The sequence below is a fragment of the Saccopteryx leptura genome, chromosome 2 (genome assembly GCF_036850995.1).
Source record: "Saccopteryx leptura isolate mSacLep1 chromosome 2, mSacLep1_pri_phased_curated, whole genome shotgun sequence".
NCBI lineage: Eukaryota > Metazoa > Chordata > Mammalia > Chiroptera > Emballonuridae > Saccopteryx > Saccopteryx leptura.
This window is the reverse complement of record NC_089504.1, coordinates 118,524,456-118,545,357: the sequence shown is the minus strand read 5'-3', so window position 1 is coordinate 118,545,357 and position 20,902 is coordinate 118,524,456. Positions and strand designations below refer to the sequence as shown.

Here is a 20,902-nt window from a genome sequence, read left to right as displayed (position 1 = left end):
TATAAACACATACTTACAAACTGAAAATGCTTTATCAACAGATTTTAAATCTTTATTAAGTTAAGATGACATTATTAGCATTGCCTGTCCAGGCAGTGGTGCAAGGATAGAGTGTTGGCCTGGAACGCAAAGGACCCAGGTTCAAAAACCCAAGATTGATGGCTTGAGCGCAGGCTGACCAGCTTGAGCACAGGGTCACTAGCTTGAATGTGGGATCATAGGAATGACCCCATGTTTGCTGGCTTGAGCTTAAAGGTCACTGGTTTGAAGCCCAAGGTCACTGGCTTTAGCAAGGGGTCACTGGCTCAGTTACAGCCCCCAAGTCAAGGCATGTATGAGAAAGTAATCAATTAACAACTAAAGTGCCCCAATGAAGAACTGATGTTTTTCATCTCTCTCCCTTCCTGTCTGTCTATCCCTATCTGCCCCTCTCTCTGTCTCTCTCACTAACAAAAAAAAAAAAAAAAAAAAAAAAAAAAAAAAAGAGAGAAAAAGATGACATTAACATTAAAGACAAATTATCAATACTATTTTTCAGTCTTTTTTTTTTTTTTAATGTTTATGCCTGGCCTGTGGTGGCACAGTGGATAAAGCATCTACCTAGAATGCTGAGATCGCCAGTTCGAAACCCTGGGCTTTGTCTGGTCAAGGGAGTTGATGCTTCCTGCTCCTTCCCCCCTTCCCTCTCTCTCTCTTTCTCTCTCTCTCTCCTAAAATGAATAAATTTTTAAAAAAAACTTTTAAAAAAGTTTATTTTACTGATTTTGGAGACAGGAAGGGGAAGAGCAGAAAGAAGAGAGACAGAAGCATCAGTTCCTGTATGTGCCCTGACTGGGGATCAAACCATCAGCCTCTGCTTCAGTACAGTGCTCTAACCAACCGAGCTATCCAACCAAGGCTATTTTTCAGTCTTAACATCTATTTTCTCATTTTCACAACTAAGAACCAGTATATATCCTCAAGTATTATTCAAAAGTTGCATTCATTTGTAAGAAAAACATAACTTTTCTCATGAAACTTTAAATTATCATTTATTATTTCAAATATTTGCTATTTCCTCATAAACAGTATTGAGTTTTACTGCCAAATTATTATTTTTCATACCTCTGAAGAGCTTTCATTATTGACATCCACTGTGTTAATTGGAGCTGCTGATGAATCTAAATCAGAACCTTGAGAGCCAACTCTCCCAGGAGTCTGAAACATAAACAGAAGTAGGGAAGAGTCAAAGCAGATATTAATAATATATTCATAAACTATTTAATAACTTAAATAATAAACAGGTCTAAGCATATACATAAGTAGATGTGTTTTAAATAACAAACAGCACTAGTAGCTATTCTTTATTGAAAATGGACTATATCTAATATTGTATAAAGATCTCTGTATGCATTATCTCATTTTCAGTCTTTTTTTTTTTTTTTCATTGATTTTAGTGAGAGAAGAAGGGACAGAGAGAGAGACAGGAACATCTGTTCTGTGTGTGTCCTGACTAGGAATCAAACCGCCAACCTCTGTGCTTCAGGACAACCAACAGAGCTATCCGGCCAGGGCATCAGTCTTTTTGAATTAATACAAGTTTCATTTGTGGATAAAGTGCTTTATAGTTACAACTTACTTTCACAGAACATCTTATTTAATCATAATGACATCTCTGATTGGCAAGACACAGATGAGAAAACAGATACACAGCAGCTAAAGGACTTCTCAAGATAATATGTAAAAAAATCAGAAAGAAGGAGAACTAAAATACTGATCTTCTGCTTGCTCTTGCATTGCCCTCTCTACTACACCAACTAAACTACAATGATTTGAGAGGTGCAAAAAAGACCAATACAGATCACATTATCTAGTCATCCATCCATCCACCATCGATGACAACCATTACAAATCTGTCTCCAATACCTGATGTTCCATCACCAAAGATATAGTTGGTAGGGTTAAAAGTTCTTTTTTCCCCCTGTAATCTTTATTATCTAACATTGTCACTCATTAGTATCTAGGAGTTACCTTAAAGGAGTTGGAAATCTATTAAAACACTAAGCAACAAGACAGATTCAAAGAACAAGGGCTAACTCAATGAACCTTATCAAAAAACAGTTACGGTACATACTGTCATTCTCAGTTTAACAAGAGAGAACCAAGGTAGACTTGCCCAAAATCACATGGCTAATAAATGGAAAAAAGGATTTCAGTTCAAGCAGTCTGGCTTTTAATCATTTATACTACTTTTCTACTGGACATTCAATAAAATGCACTTCAAACACTCAAGATCTAGAACTATTCACTACACATTTGCCTCAACACACAAACATCCTGTGATAATCCTATTACCACCACAAAAAAATACCCTTTTGAAAATGTGCTTAAAATAATCCTATTAAAAGACCTAAATAAGTCCAAGAGGTATTTAAGGTATTAATTTAAACCAAATAAGATAACTGCAACAAATAGGCTACCCTAGATTGTTAGTAATATAAAAACATTCATACTATCAAAAACTACATAATTGATATAAAGCAGGACTAACCTCTGTAAACAGAGGTTTATTGCTATAAAATACTACAAATTTTGAGGAAATAACAGTACTTTACTGGACAAAATTCAAGCAAACAAAAATGTTACCATTTTGAGGATTCCAACATGGCTACAGAGTAGGTGGAAGCTACACTCACCTGCTCCCAGCACCAAACTGAATTTACAGTTAAATGATAGAGCAATTAACCTGAATAACAAACGGAAGGACAACAGGACAAAGGTATTATAACCAAAGATTTACAGAAGCTTCATAGAGACTGGTAAGAAGGACAGAGACACGGAAAGGGCTGGTCTCCACACCCACCTGCAGTGGCTTAGAACCTGGAGAAATATTTTGGCTACAAGACTTCCTCCCCCCAGGAGTGTGGGGTCTCAACCACATGCAGGGATACCAAACCCAGAGCAACAGAAATGGGAAAAGGAGCCTGCATATAGCATGGGGTGATGATAATCAGCAGGATTCAGTCTTTTTTTTTTTTTTTTTTTTTTTTTGTATTTTTCTGAAGTTGGAAACGGGGAGGCAGTCAGACAGACTCCCACATGAGCCCGACCAGGATCCACCCAGCACGCCCACCAGGGGGCGATGCTCATCCCATCTGGGGTGTCGCTTTGTTAAAACCAGAGCCATTCTAGTGCCTGAGGCAGAGGCCACAGAGTCATCCTCAGCACCCGGGCCAACTTTGCTCCAATGGAGCCTTGGCTGTGGGAGGGGAAGAGAGAGACAGAGAGGAAGGAGAGGGGGAGGGGTGGAGAAGCAGATGGGTGCTTCTCCTGTGTGCCCTGGCTGGGAATTGAACCCGGGACTCCTGCACGCCAGGCTGACGCTCTACCACTGAGCCAACCGGCCAGGGCCAGTATTCAGTCTTCTTGGAAGAGAAGAGAGTCCGCTAGAGACCCAGATGCCATGTTCCTAGAGTTGAGCACTCCTATTGTTACAGCACTGGCCTGGGGAGTACCCTGCCCAGTTCTCTAACCGTTGGTGACACCACTTTGTTGTGTTTGCGTCCTATAATAGGAGCTGCTGGCAGCACCCAGCAGGGAACTTTGGGGTGCTCTTTTCTGGAGAAGCTCTTGGCAGAGACTGAACTGTGTAGCTCTGGAAAGGGAACTATTCTTCCCTACCTTGAACACACAGATGGCACCATCCCCCACTTGTTGAATTACCTGGCTGTGCTACCACTCTGTGGCCCACACTGCTGAGTTCACACAGGGGGATTAGAGTGCCACACAGAGCTGGGACTTTGGGAGCACCTTCTTCCAGGGAGGCTTTAGTTTGAAAATCAGATGATCGGGTGCTGAGTTGTGTGGTTACATCACAAGGGGACCACTCCTATTTCCCCTTTGAGCTCAGCCAACACTATCCTAGAAAGTCTAAGAAGTGCCCACCCCTTCCCTATAGGCTTGCGGGCACAACTTCTACCAGAAGACTATTTGGATCCACTCCCCGAGTCTGGGTGGCCCTGCCTTACTCAGCTCAGTTCCATAGGACATTTGGAATGTGTCTCCCTCAAGAAGAATTGCTTGGCCCCCTCCTGCAGGCTTAGCAGCACCACCACCAATGTAAAACTCTTTTGATCTGTCCCATCTAGCCCCAGTAACTTGGCCCTACTGAGCTTGTTCCTGTAGAGAGGAAGTTGAATTCACCCAACCTGAACCTGCAGTATGCTCCCATTAGGAGAACTAGAGTTGGAGACTTTGGAAGAGACTGAGTGTTTTGGCTCTAGACTAGGGGCTACTTTCCCTTCATTGAGTTCCTAACCACTAGCCTTGTCTTCCCAACCATGTTCATCCTGCCCTACTGAGCTCTGACCTGTGAAAGGGTCTGTGGATCATGGCCAACTTGGGCTCACATTACAGTATTTTTTCAGAAGACTCTGGAGGAAGACCAGGTAACCTCAGAGGGAGTTGCTGCTAGGTGAAGGTGGAACTCAGGGAGTCTCAGAACTTTTATAGATCTGTCCCCAGCTCTAAGCCAGAGTAAGTCGACCCTTGTAGATAAATTGGTCCCTCCATGCACACCCACCCCAGTAGATAAACAGTGACTAGTGAGGTAACTCCATATAGGTAGCCCAAGTCCAGTTACACACAATGTCTGACATTAACCTGTACGTGAACCTCACCCAAGTAGACCCAGAACCAACACAACCAGTGGTTGGCTTCAAAACACACCAGAGCCTGACCAAACTAGCCACAAACATGGAAAACCCAAAGGAGTATTCTGGCAGGCATCAGACCCTGCTGGGAACAACTCGACCTCAGGGTGCAGCCCCTACAGAGCAACTCATATACAATAATTAAGGTTTATCCTTACAGTCAGTCAGTCTGAAGGATAGCCCCACCCATGAAAGGGACAACAGCATCCAAGACTCACCTACAACAAGCAGGTATACATAACCCACAAGAAACATTCCTGGAGCACCAAGCACAGATGATCTGAAAGATTGTGCTACTGAGCCCAAAAAGACACCTATATCATAAAGCCATCATAACAAGCTTGGGAGTCATAGAAGATCAGCCTAATAATACATAGAGTCAAAATGAAGAGACAAAGAAATGTATTCCAAATGAAAAAACAAGAGGAGTCCCCCAAAAAGAAAATGAAACAGAAACAACAAAAATACCAGATGCAGAGTTTAAAACAATGGTTATAAGGATGTTCAAGGACCTTAGAGGAAGAATAAATGATCTTAGTGAAACTTAAACAAAGAGATAGCAAACATTAAAAAGGACACAGAAACCATAAAAAAGAACCACTCTGAAATAAAGAATATCAGAAATGCAGAATACAACAGAAGGAATATACTAGAAAATATCAACAGCAGATCAGATAAGTGAATTGAATCAGTGATTTAGAGGACAAGATAACAGTAAGCACCCAAGAAGAGCATCAAAAAAAAAAAAAAAAAGAGAGAATTTTTAAAAAAAGAGAAAAGTCTAAGGGATATCTAGGATATAACATCTCTGCATCATAAGGGTACCAAAAGGAGAAGAGAGTGAGCAAAGAATAGAGAACCTGTTTGAAGATATTGATGGCTGAAAATTTCCTAACCTGGTGAAGGAAAATGTCACCCAAGTTCAGGACGACAAGAAAGTCCCAATCAAGATGAAGCCAAAGAGGACCACATCATGACACATCATAATTCAAATGGCAAAGTTTAAAGACCGAGAATCGTAAAAGAAGGCAAAGCTAGTTACCTACACCGGAACCCCCATTAGGCTGTCAGCTAATTGTTCAGAAGAAACACTTCAAGCCAGAAGGTACTGGTATGAAATATACAAAGTGATGAAAAGCAAGGACCTACAACCAAAAGTACTCTATCCAGCAAGGCTATCACTTATCAGTATTGCAAGCAATGTTAAAGATCCTGCTTTAAGAAGAGGAAGGAATAAAAGAAAATGAGAGAAAGGAACATAGGCATAAGGAATAAAATGGTGGCCCTGGCCTGTTGGCTCAGTGGTAGAGCATCGGCCCAGAGTGTAGATGTCCTGGGTTTGATTCCCGACCAAGGCACACAGAAGAAGCACCCATCTGCTTCTCCATCCTTCCCTCTCCTTTCTCTCTATATCTCTCTTCCCTTCCCACAGCCAAGGCTCCACTGGAGCAAAGTTGGCCTGGGCACTAAAGGCACTGAGGATAGCTCCATGGCCCCTGCCTCAGGTGCTAGAATGTCTCCGGTTGCAACAAAGCAACACCCCAGATGGGTGGCTTGTCGCCCCCTAGTGAGCTTGCCAGGTGGATCCCAGCCAGGCGCATGTGGGAGTCTCTCTCTGCCTCCCCACTTCTCAATTCAAAAAAATACAAGAAAAAGAAAAAAGAAAAAAAAAGAATAGAATGGTAATAAATAAGACCTATCAATAATAACTTTAAATGTAAATGAATTAAATACTCCCATCAAAAGGCATAGGGTAACCAAATGGATAAGAAAACATGACCCACATATATATTGTCTACATGAAACCCACCTCAGATCAAAAGATACACACATACTGAAAGTGCAGGGATAGAAAAGAATTCTATGCAAATGGAAATTTTTTTAAAAGCTGGGGTACAGCAATACTTAATACCATACAAAATAGACTACAAAACAAAGGCCATAACAAGAGACAGAAAGGTCACTACATAATACTAAAAAGGTTGATCCAACAAGGAGATATAACCCTTATAAACATATACACATCTAACATAGGAGTACCTAAACATATAAAGAAAATCTTGGAGGACATTAAAGGAGAGATTGACAATGATACAGTCACAGAAGTGGATTTGAACACCTCACTGACACCAAGGGATAGATCTTTCAGACAGAAAATCAGTAAGGCAACAGCAACCTTAAACAACACACTGAATCAGATGGATTTAATTGTTATCTACAGAACATTTTGTCCCAAAGCAGCAGAACATACATTGTTCTCAGTGCACATGGAGCATTCTCAAAGATAAATCAGTATTTAGGGTACAAAATAAAGTCTCAATAAATTCAAGAAGATTGAAATCATATCAAGCATCTTCTCTGACTACAATGGTATGAAAACAGAAATTAGTTACAATGAAAAATGAAAAATATTTAAACACTTGGAGGCTGAATAACATGTTATTAAAATTTAAATGAGTTAACAATGAGATCAAGAAAGAAATCAGAAGCTATCTGAAAACACACAACAAGCCCAAATCTATGGGATACAGTGAAAGCAGTCCTGAGAAGGAAGTTCATAGCATTACAGGCCTACCTCAAGAAGCAAGAAAAATTTCAAATAAACAATCTAACCCCACACCTAAAATAACTACAAAAATAACAACAAAGCCCAAAAAAGAAAATAGTAAAACTTAGAGCAGAAATAAATAACATAGAGACTAAAATAAAAATAAAAAATAAAAAAATACAAAATATCAATGAAACCAAAAACTGGTTCTTTGAAAAGATAAACAAGATTGATGAACCTTGAACAGATTCATCAAGAATAGGCCCTGGCCCTGGCCCTGGCCGGTTGGCTCAGCGGTAGAGCGTTGGCCTGGCGTGCGGGGGACCTGGGTTCGATTCCCGGCCAGGGCACATAGGAGAAGCGCCCATTTGCTTCTCCACCCCCCCCTCCTTCCTCTCTGTCTCTCTCTTCCCCTCCCGCAGCCAAGGCTCCATTGGAGCAAAGATGGCCCGGGCGCTGGGGATGGCTCCTTGGCCTCTGCCCCAGGCACTAGAGTGGCTCTGGTCACGGCAGAGCGACGCGCCTGAGGAACAGAGCATCGCCTCTTGGTGGGCAGAGCGTCGCCCCTGGAGGGCGTGCTGGGTGGATCCCGGTGGGCCCATGCGGGAGTCTATCTGACTGTCTCTCCCCGTTTCCAGCTTCGGGAAAAAACAAACAAACAAACAAACAAACAAACAAAAAAGACAGGATCCAAATAAAATCAGAAATGAAAGAGAACAGTTGACACCCAGAAATACAAAGAATTATAAGAAAATATTATGAACAACTATGTGCCAAAAAACTAAGAAAAAATGGGTAAATTCCTCGAAACATACACTCTTCCAAAACTGAATCAGGAAGAAACAGAAGAGTTGAATAGACCAATTACAACAAATGAAATCAAGCAATAATCAAAAAAACTACCAGCAAACAACAGTCCTGGACTGCACGGCTTCACAGGCGAATTTTACCTAACATTCAAAGAACTATCACCCATTCCAAATAAATTCAGGAAGAGGGAAGACTCCCAAGATTCTTTTACAAGGACAGTATTATCCTAATCCCAAAATCAGACAAAGACACTACAAAGAAAGAAAATTATAGGTCAATATCCCTCATAAACATGGATGCTAAAATCCTAGACAAAATATTAGCAAAGAGAATCCAGCAATACAGTAAAAAGATCATACACTATGATCAAGTGGGATTTATTCAGGGAATGCACAGTTGGTACAATATTCACAAATCAATAAATATGATAATCACATTAAAAAATGAAGGATAAAAACCACATGATCATATCAGTAAATGCAGAAAAAGCATTTGATAAAACCCAGCACACATTTATACTGAAAACTCTCAGAGAAGTGAGAATAGAGGGATCATACCTCAGCATAATAAAGGCTACATATGACAAACCTACAGGCAACATCACACTCAACGGGCATAAGCTACAAGTGTTTTCCTTAAGATTGGGAACAAGACAGGGAGGTCCACTTTCACCACTCCTATTCAACATAGTACTGGAAGCCCTAGTCACAGTTATCAGAAAAGAAGAAGAAATAAAAGGCATCCAAATTAGAAAAGAAGATATAAGACTATTATTATTTGCAGATGATACGATACAATATGCAGAAAACCCTAAAGATTCCACCAAAAACCTACTAGAATTGATAACTGAATTCACTAAAGTAGCAAGATACAAAATAAATGCCCAGAAATCAGTTGAATTTTTACGCACCACTAATTGACTATCAGAAATAGAAATTAAGGAAATAATCCAATTTACTATTGAAACAAAAAATAATAGTAAGGTACTTACAAATAAATTTAACCAAGGAGGCAAATACTCAGAAAATTGTAAGGTTAAAGAAAGATATTAAAGAAGATACAAATAAGTGGAAGCATAAACCATGTGCATGGTAGCAAGAATTAACATCATTAAAATGTCCATATTACCCAAACCAATCTAAAGATTCAATGCAATTCCTATTAAAATACCAATGTCATATTTCACAGATCCAGAACATATATCCCAAAAATGTATACAGAACCACAGATGACCCCAAGTAGCCTCAGCAATCTCAAGAAAGAAAATTTTGGAAGTATCATACTACCTGATATCAAACTATATACTATAAAGGCCACAGTAACCAAAACATCATGGAACTGGCACAAGAACAGGCATATAGACCCATGAAACAGAATACAGAACTCAAAAACTGACCATGCCTAGGCCCTGGCTGGTTGGCTCAGCGGTAAAGCGTCGGCCTGGTGTGTGGAAGTCCCGGGTTCAATTCCTAGTCAGAGCACACAGAAGAAGCGCCCATCTGCTTCTCCACCCTTCCCCCTCTCCTTCCTCTCTCTCTCTCTCTTCCCCTCCCCCAGCCAAGGCTCCATTGAAGCAAAGTTGGCCTGGGCACTGAGGACAGATCCATGGCCACCACCTCAGGCGTTAAAATGGCCCTGGCCACAATGGAACAATGCCCCAGATGGGCAGAGCATCACCTCCTGGTGGGCATATCGGGTGGATCCCGGTTGGGCACATGCGGGAGTCTGTCTGACTGCCTCCCCACTTCTAACTTTAGAAAAATATTTTTTTAAAAATAAAAAATTAAAAAATAAAACAAACAAAAAGAACCTGATCATGCCTATATGGTCAATAAATGATGCTGGAATAATTGGACAGATATATAAAAAGAAATGAAACTAGACTATAAACTTACACCACACACAAGAATAAACTCAAAATAGTTAAAAGCCTGGCCTGCAGGGGCACAGTGGACAGAGTATAAACCTGAAACACTGAGATCCCTGGTATAAAACCCTGGGATTGCCTGGTGAAGGCACCTAACGACAAGCAACAAGTAATGAACAACTAAAGTAAAGCAACTGTGAGTCAATACTTCTCACTCCCCCCCTTCTCCTCTCTTTGTAAAATCAACAAAATAAAATCTTTAAAATAATGAATAAAAGATTTAAACGTAAGTCCGCAAAACCATAAAAATCCTAGAATAAAATAGGCATTAACTCTCCTAAGAATAAAACTCTCAGATATTTCTTGTAGCACTATTTTTGCCAATATATCTTGGAAACAAAGGAAAAAATAAACAAATGAGATTACATCAAACTAAAAATATTTTGTACAGCAAAATAATCAATCAACAAAATAAAAATGGAACCCAAGGAATAAGAGAACATAGTTGCCAATGATACATCTGATAAGGGGTTAATTTCCAAAACAGATAAGAAACAACTCAAAACCAAGAGACAAACAACCAAAGTAAAATATGGGCAAAAGACCTGAAAAGACATTTCTCCAAAGAGGACATACAAATGGCCAATGGATATATGAAAAAATTAGTCAATGTTACCAATCATCAGAAAGATGCAAACTAAAACCACAGTGATATACCACCTCATACATGTCAGAATGGCTATCATCAATAAATCAACAAACAAGCCTGACCAGGCAGTGACACAGTGGATAGAGCAGGGGTCCCCAAACTTTTTACACAGGGGGCCAGTTCACTGTCCCTCAGACCATTGGAGGGCCGGACTATAAAAACTATGAACAAATCCCTATGCACAGTGCACATATCTTATTTTAAAGTAAAAAAACAAAACGGAAACAAATACAATATTTAAAATAAAGAACAAGTAAATTTAAATCAACAAACTGACCAGTATTTCAATGGAAACTATGGGCCTGCTTTTAGCTAATGAGATGGTCAATGTCTGGTTCCATATTTGTCACTGCTAGCCATAACAAGTGATATGACACACTTCCAGAGCCGTGAGGCGTGAGTCCCGCATCACTGGAAGTATCAATAGTATTGTACCTGAGCAATGCTGCGCTTTGTGGCGCTGCCACATACAGTACTCCAGGAGCACAGGATGCAGATGCCACCAATGAAAGAGGTGCCCCTTCCAGAAGTGCACTGGGGGCCAGATAAATGGCCTCAAGGGGCCGCATGCGGCCCGTGGGCTGTAGTTTGGGGACCCCTGGAGTAGAGCATCGGACTGGGATGTGGAGGACCCAGGTCGAAACTCTTAGGTCGCCAGCTTGAGCACAGGCTCATTCAGCTTGAGCACAGGGTCACTGGCTTGAGTGTGGGATCACAGACATGACACCACTGTCGCTGGCTTAAGCCCAAAGGTCCCTGGCTTGAAGCCCAAGGTTGCTGGTTAGAGCCCAAAGTCACTAGCTTGAGCAAGGGGTCACTCACTCTGCTGTAGTGCCTCCCCCTCCCCCTGTGCTCCGTCAAAGCACATATAAGAAAGCCATCAATGGACAACTAAGGTGCCACAACGAAGAATTGATTATTCTCATCTCTCTCCCCTCTTGTCTGTCTCTCCCTATCTGTCCCTCTCTCTGACTCTCTCTGTGTCTCTGTCAAAAAAATAATAAAAGAAAAGAAAATCAACAAACAACTGCTGGTGAGTATGTGGAGAAAAGGAACCCTCTTGTACTGTTGGTGGGAACACAGACTGGTGTAGCCACTGTGGCACACAGTATGGAATTTCCTCAAAAAAATTAAAAATGAAATTGCCTTTTGACCCAGCGATCCCACTTCTGGGAATATAGCCAAAGAAACTCAAAACACTAATGTGAAAGAATACATGTACCCCTATGTTTACTGCAGTATTATTACAATAACCAAGAGCTAGAATCAGCCCAAGTGTCCATCAGTAGATGCATGGATAAAAAAGTTGTGGTACATTTATTGTACAGTGGAATACTACTCAGTTGTTTAAAAAAAAAAAAAAAAAAGAGGAAATCTTACTATTTGCAACAGCATTAATGGACCTGGAGATTATTATGCTTAGTGAATAAGCCTGTCAGAGAAAGACATATACTACCTGATCTTACTTAATATGTGGAATCTAATGAACAAAATAAACTGACAAAATAGAAACAGAGAATAGATACATGGAACAGACTGACAGCTATCAGAGGGGAAGAGGATTGAAGAGTTTGACTGAAAGAAGATGAAGGGATAAGAGAAAAATATACACACATATATGTAACACACAGTCACAGACAACATTGTGGTGATAGCCAGAGGGAAAGGGGGTGGGGGTATGTGAATGCGGGAAAAGGGGGTGGGGGAGTGGGAACAGAAAAAAACTTGTCTTAGGGTGATGGACACATGATGCAGTGTGCAGATAACGTTTTATTTAGTTGTAAACTTGAAATCTGTATGGTTCTGTAAACCATGTCACTCCAATATATTCAAATAAAAAAACAGAAAAGAAGAAGAAAAAATGGAGGCAAATAACTAAGAAAACAAGACTGGTGTTTTTTTTAAGTTATCATTTATTTACTGTACCTTGAAAGAAAATATCACTATCGTATAAGTTTTAACAACATGAAGTTTCTTTGAAATACTCAATTTACCTATTCAGATTAGTTGTACACTGAATACAATTAAATAATCTACAATTGCACTGCTGTAATCCAAAGTAACCAATAGCTGTGTCCTGCAATTCAGTCACTAAATCTAACAGTAGAGAAAGAAAAAAAAAAAACAGAAACAAAACAAACATCTAGTAACATAAATATTTATAGATGAGTAACCAAAGTTTTTCTAATATTTGGAGATATACTAAGTCACAGCTTCCAAATTCTCAACATATTCCTTCATCCCCAGCTCCACATATGATTTCATTCTAGAGAAGATCAAGCAAGAAGGAGCAAACAGCCCTAACAGGGTAGTTCAATTAATTAGAGCACCATCCAGAGAGACAAAGGTTGCAGGTTTGGTCTCCGATCAGGGCACATATAGAAACAGATGGATGTTTCTGTCTCTCTCCCCCCACCACACCCCTTTCCTGTCTCTCTAAAATCAATAAATACATTTTTTTTAAAAAAAAAAAAAGAGCAAATATTTCACTGTGAAAATTATTCAAATCAGTTTCACAACTAATTGCTAATAAAGATAAAAAACCTCATCTCTAACTAAATTTAAAGCAATAAAGCTCACCAAAATATAACTAGAACAGTCTTTGAACACAGAAAAGCCATAATAAATGCTTAATAAGTAAATGCATAACCTATACTCTAGCTGAAACTAAACAGCAAATAAGTCACACCAGCCAAAGTTGAGCTAATAATGAATTAATTTTCAGAAAAAGGAGAGTTAACTAAAAATGAATCTTTGCTTTGCAAAATTCTTTGGGGAAAAAACATTGTTGTAGGATACTATACATACTCCATACTTTAACAGAAGTATTTCTAAAACTGGAAAGAATGCATTAACAATTAAGTGATATACAACCTCAAAATTTGGGAATTTATAAGACATCTACAAGGACTTTTTATAAAATGTAACTTTCAGCCGTGATTTTGGTATTCTATTTCATCCTCAGCCCACTATAATAACCAATTAGAAAGATTTTCACAAATTCAATGTTTGAAAAGCCAACTACTATATGCAGACCTTGAGAAGAACACTTTAAATACATTATCTGATCCTTGTAATATAAATGGATAGCTAAGGATTTCTTAAGGCCCTCATTACCCCTTTTCTACCACTGAGAGCTAAGAACTTACCACGTAACAGATAAAATGAGAATGTATATTTGCAAATGGCAAGTACTATGAAGGGTAATTTTTTTTTTTAATTTCATGGAAAGCATTCTAGAGCTTCCCAAGGACTTTCCATGCTTTACCTATTAGTTCATACTCTCTCTAAGTAATCACATTTACTCTTTTAATTTTAATTAAACCCTCAATGCTGATAATAATAAAACTAAATCTAATCCAGATCTCTGCTGAATTTCAAATTCCTATTTTCTTGTCCTGCTAAATATCTCTATTTGAATGCCTTGAATGCACCCTAAAGTCAGCTTTTTCAAAACCAAATTCACCATCTTTTCTCACAAACCTTTCACTCATCTGCATTCTCTACCTCAAATTATAGAAACACCACATACCCATCTTGCCTAAATTCAAAGCAGTACCTCACTTCCTTAACCTTCATATCTAAACAACAAGTTAATTCAGTCGCCTACATAAATTCTAAATCTATCTTTTCTCCATCTCCTTTGCCACTACCTTAGATCAAGGTGCCATCAGCTCTTACCCAACTATAAAAGATAGACCTACATTAGCACCCTATACCGCTACACTCACATTTCCAATTGCTTCCTAACTGATTTCCCAAGCACCTGAAATGAATCATATCCAAAATTAAACCCTTCATTTATCTGTCTTTTACCATCCCAGGGGAGTTTGATTTTTTTCCTGTTATGTTCTCTAACTTAGTTGATAATGATCCTCATTTATTAAAAAGTCAATTAAAATCTAACATGAATAGGTATTTGTACCAATTCGTACCAATTTTCATAGCAGCATTCTGCATAAGAATTAAAAGATAAAACAACTTAAATGTCCATGGATGGGTGAATGGATAAACAAAATGTGGTATATACATGTAATGGAGTATTATTCAGCCTTTAAAAGGAAGGAAATTCTAAAACATGCTACAACATGAATAAACCTAGGAAGCATTATGCTAAGTGAAATAAGCCAGCCACAAAAGGACCAATATGTATAAAACTCCACCTCCATGCAGTACCTAGAGTAATCAAATTCATGGAGCTAGAAAGTAGAATAGTAGTTACCAGAGGCTAGGGGTAGGAGGAATTGTGAGTTACTGTTCAATGGTATAGAGGTTCAGTTTAGGATGATGATAACACTCTGGAGACAGATGGTTGTCATGGTAGCACAATATAAAAGTACTTAATGCCACTGGATTGTATACTTTCAAGAAGATGATAAATTTTATGTTATCACAATTTAAATCATTTTTTAATTTTAAAAACCTTACTGAATCTCAAATTGGTGGTTAGGAGGACAGAAAATAATTATTCCAAGTGATTTAAATGCAGCATTTTAACTACATAGCCTTAATGAGAAATTGTATAAGAAAAAAAAATTTTAAAGTAAAAATCACTTAGTAATCTTAACAGTAACATTAGTATTGTTATTTTAAAGCTATTTAATGTATATTCTTAGAAAAAATAATTGTTAATATAACAAACCAAGAAATTCAGTATAAGATAAAAAAGATAAAAATTCAAAATCAAAGTAAAGACCATTTTATAATCATAAATTTGAACTATTCTGTTTGCTTCTATATCTTTAAATATATATTAAATATTTAAAATATATTTATTTTAATTCTTATCACTCAAAAGCTTAAAAAATGGTACTTAACATATAATTATTATATATAATTATATATAAATTATAAATATAAAAATTTAATAATTTATAAATATATATTTATATATTTATAATTTATATAATATAAATTATATAAATACATTATAAACTAATATCCATATTTATATATAAATGTATTATATATAAATATATAAAAGTATATTATATATAAATATATATAAATAATATACAAATATGTACAAATATTTATTTATGTATATTATAAATATAAATATTTATTTTTATATATAATTATATGTGGGTGGCTGTGTGTGTGTATTATATATACACACACATATATATATTCAATATATTAACATTCTTATCACTTAAAGTAATGACAACCCAGAAGCAATGAGCACCTTAAGTGCCCAGACAGTGATATCTAAATACCATTCCCCACTAAAAGAAACCAGAACTTTTTGGAGAAATGGCTGATTCCAGACCTGGAGAAGAAATTTTATACGATATACCCAGGACAGGGCATGACAAAAAGCAAAGAAGCTATCAAACATTAATAGGGTCCTTTCAAAATGACAAAAGTCACCTTAAAGGCACTTCCACTAGCTAAACTGGGACAATCTGTAAATCAAAATTCGCACTTACCTCAACTGATTTAAAGCCACTAAACTGCTATATAAATCCATGAGTTCATAAAGTAGTATTTAAAAGTTATCTTTTCCCAAGGAAAAAGTCAAAAAACAATTAAGCCTCACTGATTACTACTAGAATGGTATACCAACTCTTATTCTGAAAATTAGTAATTAAAGGAAAAGAATAAAGCATTCATCCTGACTTTTCAGTATGCACTGAAATTCATGGTAACCAAATAGCCCTGGTTAATGTTTAAAAATTCATTACAGAAAAACATCAATGTGTGTAAAAGTAATGAAACCATTGAAAATCACTATCTTTCTAACTTACCATATTTCCCCATGTACAAGACGCACCCTTTTAGAAAAATTTGGAGTCTAAAAATTGGGTGCATCTTATACAGTGGTTGTAGATTTTTTTACTTGAATTTCCCACTTCTTCATGCTTGTTTTTGTGCTCACTGTTGAAGATAGTAATTTGTCATCAGACACAGATGAGGACAAGCTAATGGATGGGAGTTTTGACAGTGATGAGGAGTTGTATGAATTTTATGATGAATAAAACTTGAGTTCAATAACGTTATGTAATACATTTTTTTCAAATTTTGGGCCCCAAAATTAAGGTGTGTCTTATACACGGGAGCAACTTATATATTGGGAAATACGGTAATGACATCATAAACCTTCCCTGCATCTCCCCCCTCAGATAAGAAAACAACATTCTGTCCTTTAAATTCTGTTGTCTCTTATTTACACTTTCCTTGTAACATTTACTTATAATACAAGAAAAAAGAAAGTGGTGTCTATTGTAGACTGTTACAGTAACAACCCTCAATGACTCACACCTATATTTTAACGCCCTTGTAATTCTCTTGTGTAATCCTCTTCCACATGGACTCTAGGCTGGCCATGGGACTTGCCTTGGCTGACGATAGTAGAGTAGCAAACAAGATCCAAAGATTTGAAAAGTGCTTGCATAATGGGATTTGCCCTCTTCTTGCTGGAAACTCTTCTGTCACTATACAAGCCCATGCCAGCCTTGGACACATGTGGCCCAATAAATATAATCAGCAATCTGAGTGGGGCCACCTAGAATAGCCATCCAAATCAAACCAACTGATTAACTCCAGCTGGAGGAGGAACTCCAAGACCAGCAGAAGAACCACTCAGCTAAGCTAACACAAAATGCTCATCTACAGAATCTAGAGCAAATAAAACAGTGGATGTTTTCAGCCAAAGCTAAAGTTTGGGGGCAGTTTGTTATGCAAAAATAGATACCATTACATACAGTAGATGCGATGTCATTTCTCCTCTATGCAAGAAAAAAAGGAACTGTTTTTGAGAATGGAAGTCCTATACAGAGTGAGATATTTCATCACAATTTCTAGTAAGGACACAATAAAAGTGTCCACTTGAATTTAACCAGCACATGATAGCTTCCACACATTAAAAAAGGCTTAATGTAACTACTCTAAAATTTACATAATTCTATTTTCCATCTTTTCCATTTTAACTTTTTAGGTTAAAATAAATTGGAAGACTAAATGACCAACTGCCAATCTGGCAATCTGGTTTCAGGCTATTACAGTAAAATCAATATGTTTTTATTCTTTGACAATATCATTGATAGAAATAGTGGCGGAAAACCAGCATTTTCAAACATTGTTAGTGGGAGTATAACTAAACACAAAAAAATACACATACTCTCAGACCACTGCTAAATTATCCAGTGGACAAATTCACAAAAGTGCCACCTATATATGTACACACATGCTCACTGCAGTCTTGTAATAACATAACTGGCAACAAACTAAATGTCCTTCAATAGATTAAATTTTGATAATCTTGCCCTGGCTAGTTGGCTCAGTGGTAGAGCATTGGCCGGAGTGTGGATGTCCCGGGTTTGATTCCCTGTCAGGGCACACAGAAGCGCCCATCTGCTTCTCCACCGCTCCCCCTCTTGTTTCTCTCTCTCTCTCTCTCTCTCTCTCTCTCTTTCTCTCTCTCTCTCTCTTTGCCTCCCCTCCTGCTCAATTGGAGCAAGTTGTTCCTGGCCTCTGGGTATGGCTCCATGGCCTCTACCTCAGGTGATAAAAAATGGCTCCATCTGCAACAAAGCAAGGGCCTCAGATGGACAAAGCATCATCCCCTAGCGGACTTGCTAGGTGGATCCCCATCAGGGTGCATGCAGGAGTTTGTCTCTGCCTCCCCTCCTTTCACTAAAAAAAAGAAAAATTTTGATAATCCTCACAATTGACTATAATGTACTTAATAAAAATAAAAAATTAGAGGTAGGTCTAAAAGTACTAATTCTAAAAGATCTCAGGACTATATTAAGTAAAAAAATTCAAACTTATGTGAAGAGTACAATTATATTTGTATAATATTAATGAACATATGCATCAAAAAACCATGGAAAAATATACAAGAAACTATTAGAAATAATTACAGGTGGAGGAACCTTCTACTTTTCATTTTATACCTTCTGCTCTCTTTATCTTAACAATTACTATCAGCCTCAAACTTCATATAAAATTTGTCTCAAGCCCTTTCCTGCTTGCTATAAATCTTCAACATTGAAAATACTCATTCCAATCTCCACTATAACACCCTTAATATTGTCTCATAATTCATTTTTGCTAATTACTTTTTTGTCTTCAGAGTTCCTTCTAATTTCTCTACTTTCTGCTAAAAACTGAATATATCCTGATAAATATTAAATCCCGAAGCAGAAAGCTTACATAGACCTTTACAATAATATGACACCGACCTAGAAAACTTATGAAACCATGTAATTCCACAGATGTTTTTCTATCATAAAATTGTGTACAATGGTAAGCTTCTTTACAAACTACACATTTAACCCTAACTCATTTATATCAGCTTTCAGCTGAGAACAATTTTCTGAAATGTGAGCAATTTCACTTAACCTAGAGTCATCTACAACTTTAATGAGCAAGCAAATAGTCACCTATGTTGTTAAGTTACTATTGCTAAATCAAATGCAATCCCTATTCAATCTGTCTCTCAAATTGGCCACTAAGAAGCTATAGCCCCTGTTGCATCTGATTCCGGGCCTCTCCAAAATTTCTCAGGTACCAGTACACAGTGTACTTCTGCACATCAAGTCTTTCGTGCCCCATCTACTACACAGCGTACTACACTATGCCAGAGAAGGGGGTTAGAAGCATATATCTATCTAAATGCAATTGGCTCTTGTTTTCAACAGGGCCTGTTAAGTGTTCCAAAAAACAAAAGTTTACCTAAAACTAGAAACAGTGATTCAGAATTTAGAAGACAGAATCACCAAGACCTGAATTCAAGTTCCAGTTTACCTACTCAGAAACTTTGTAAATGTATTTAACCTTTCTAAGCCCCTAATTCCCATTTGTAAAGTAGAACTAATAATGTCAGCCTCACAGAACTGCTGTGAGTTAACATATGTAAAATGTTTAAATCAGTGCCTGGCATTTAGTAGATAAACTATAAATAGACACATTATTAGGTGCACCTCTCCGCAAAAAGACCTAGAATCAAAATTAGAAGCTGGAAAGCATATCAAAAAGCAAATAAGGCCCTGGCCGGTTGGCTCAGTGGTAGAGCGTCGGCCTGGCGTGCAGGGGTCTCAGGTTCGATTCCCGGCCAGGGCACACAGGAGAAGCGCCCATCTGCTTTTCCACCCCTCCCCCTCTCCTTCCTCTCTGTCTCTCTCTTCCTCTCCCACAGCAAGGCTCCATTGGAGCAAGGATGGCCCGGGCGCTGGGGATGGCTCCTTGGCCTCTGCCCCAGGCGCTAGAGTGGCTCTGGTCACAACAGAGCGACACCCCAGAGGGGCAGAGCATCGCCCCCTGGAGGGCAGAGCGTCGCCCCCTGGTGGGCGTGCCGGGTGGATCCTGGTCGGGGCATGCGGGAGTCTGTCTGACTGTCTCTCCCCGTTTCCAGCTTCAGAAAGATAAAAAAAAAAAAAAAAAAGCAAATAAGAAATCAAGCATCTGAAAAATAATGCTACAATTGTATAACTTCATAGATGAAGAAATTAACTCCAAAAAAGTATAACTGGCTTACCTGATACCACCCTATCAAATGGTAGAGTTATAATTAAAACTTAGGTTTCCCAGGTCCCAATTCAATAATCTAGAGAGAATACTACTACGTAAAATATTTCTTGGTCATCCCTCTGATACCCATCAAGACACTTAATTTCTCTAATCTCAACTTCTTCATTTATAAATTGCAGGCACAGGCCAAGATCATGTTCCTTTTAACTGAAAAATTCTCATTCCATGATTCATTTGGACCCTAAATATAGTTCCAATCTCTATATATGCTTAGCTTTCTATGGACACTTTCAAAACTCTAAAACTTACTTGGTTATTAATAGTTACATAAAAGTAATTTACTTCTCAAAAGCAGCCAAGTCAAAAGAAAAAAAAAAGCAACCAAGTCAGTAAGAGACCTACACTATTAAAACTAATTAACTCAATATTAAGTAAAAGAATAAGTCTTTAAATATCTGACATCAAAAATATAGTTAAAATTGATTTACATATTTTATAAACAAGTTTAGAGTACCTGATATTTTGAGTCAATAAATAGTGATAGACTCATAAATAAACCAAAATAAGTGTTCATAGTCTAGTTTTGAGAAGAAACTACCTCTCCATTTTTAAACTCTTAAAATCACTTGAGGGAACTGGGAAAAGTGCTGATAATAAAATGTCCTAGGCAGAGCATCTGTGGGTCATGTTCAAAATCCCAGCAAATGGGCTTGAAAACACAATACTTAGCATTTCAGAATCTAACAGAAATTCTTATCTACTGGCCATGGATTCCTGTTTTAAAAGATATGTAGAATATC

General features: G+C 37.9%; 1 protein-coding gene across 2 annotated transcripts in view; it reads right to left on the bottom strand.

Annotated features, from left to right (window-relative positions):
* EEA1 (early endosome antigen 1) overlaps positions 1 to 20,902 on the bottom strand; it is a 134,171-nt gene that overhangs the window by 87,795 nt on the left and 25,474 nt on the right. The window contains exon 2 of one of the 2 annotated variants that reach the window (XM_066368647.1): positions 1,170 to 1,197. In XM_066368647.1, coding sequence (XP_066224744.1) covers positions 1,170 to 1,197 — 28 coding nt within the window. Of the gene's footprint in view, positions 1 to 1,104; positions 1,198 to 20,902 lie in introns of both variants that reach the window. The other variant, XM_066368646.1, reaches the window with a different exon arrangement.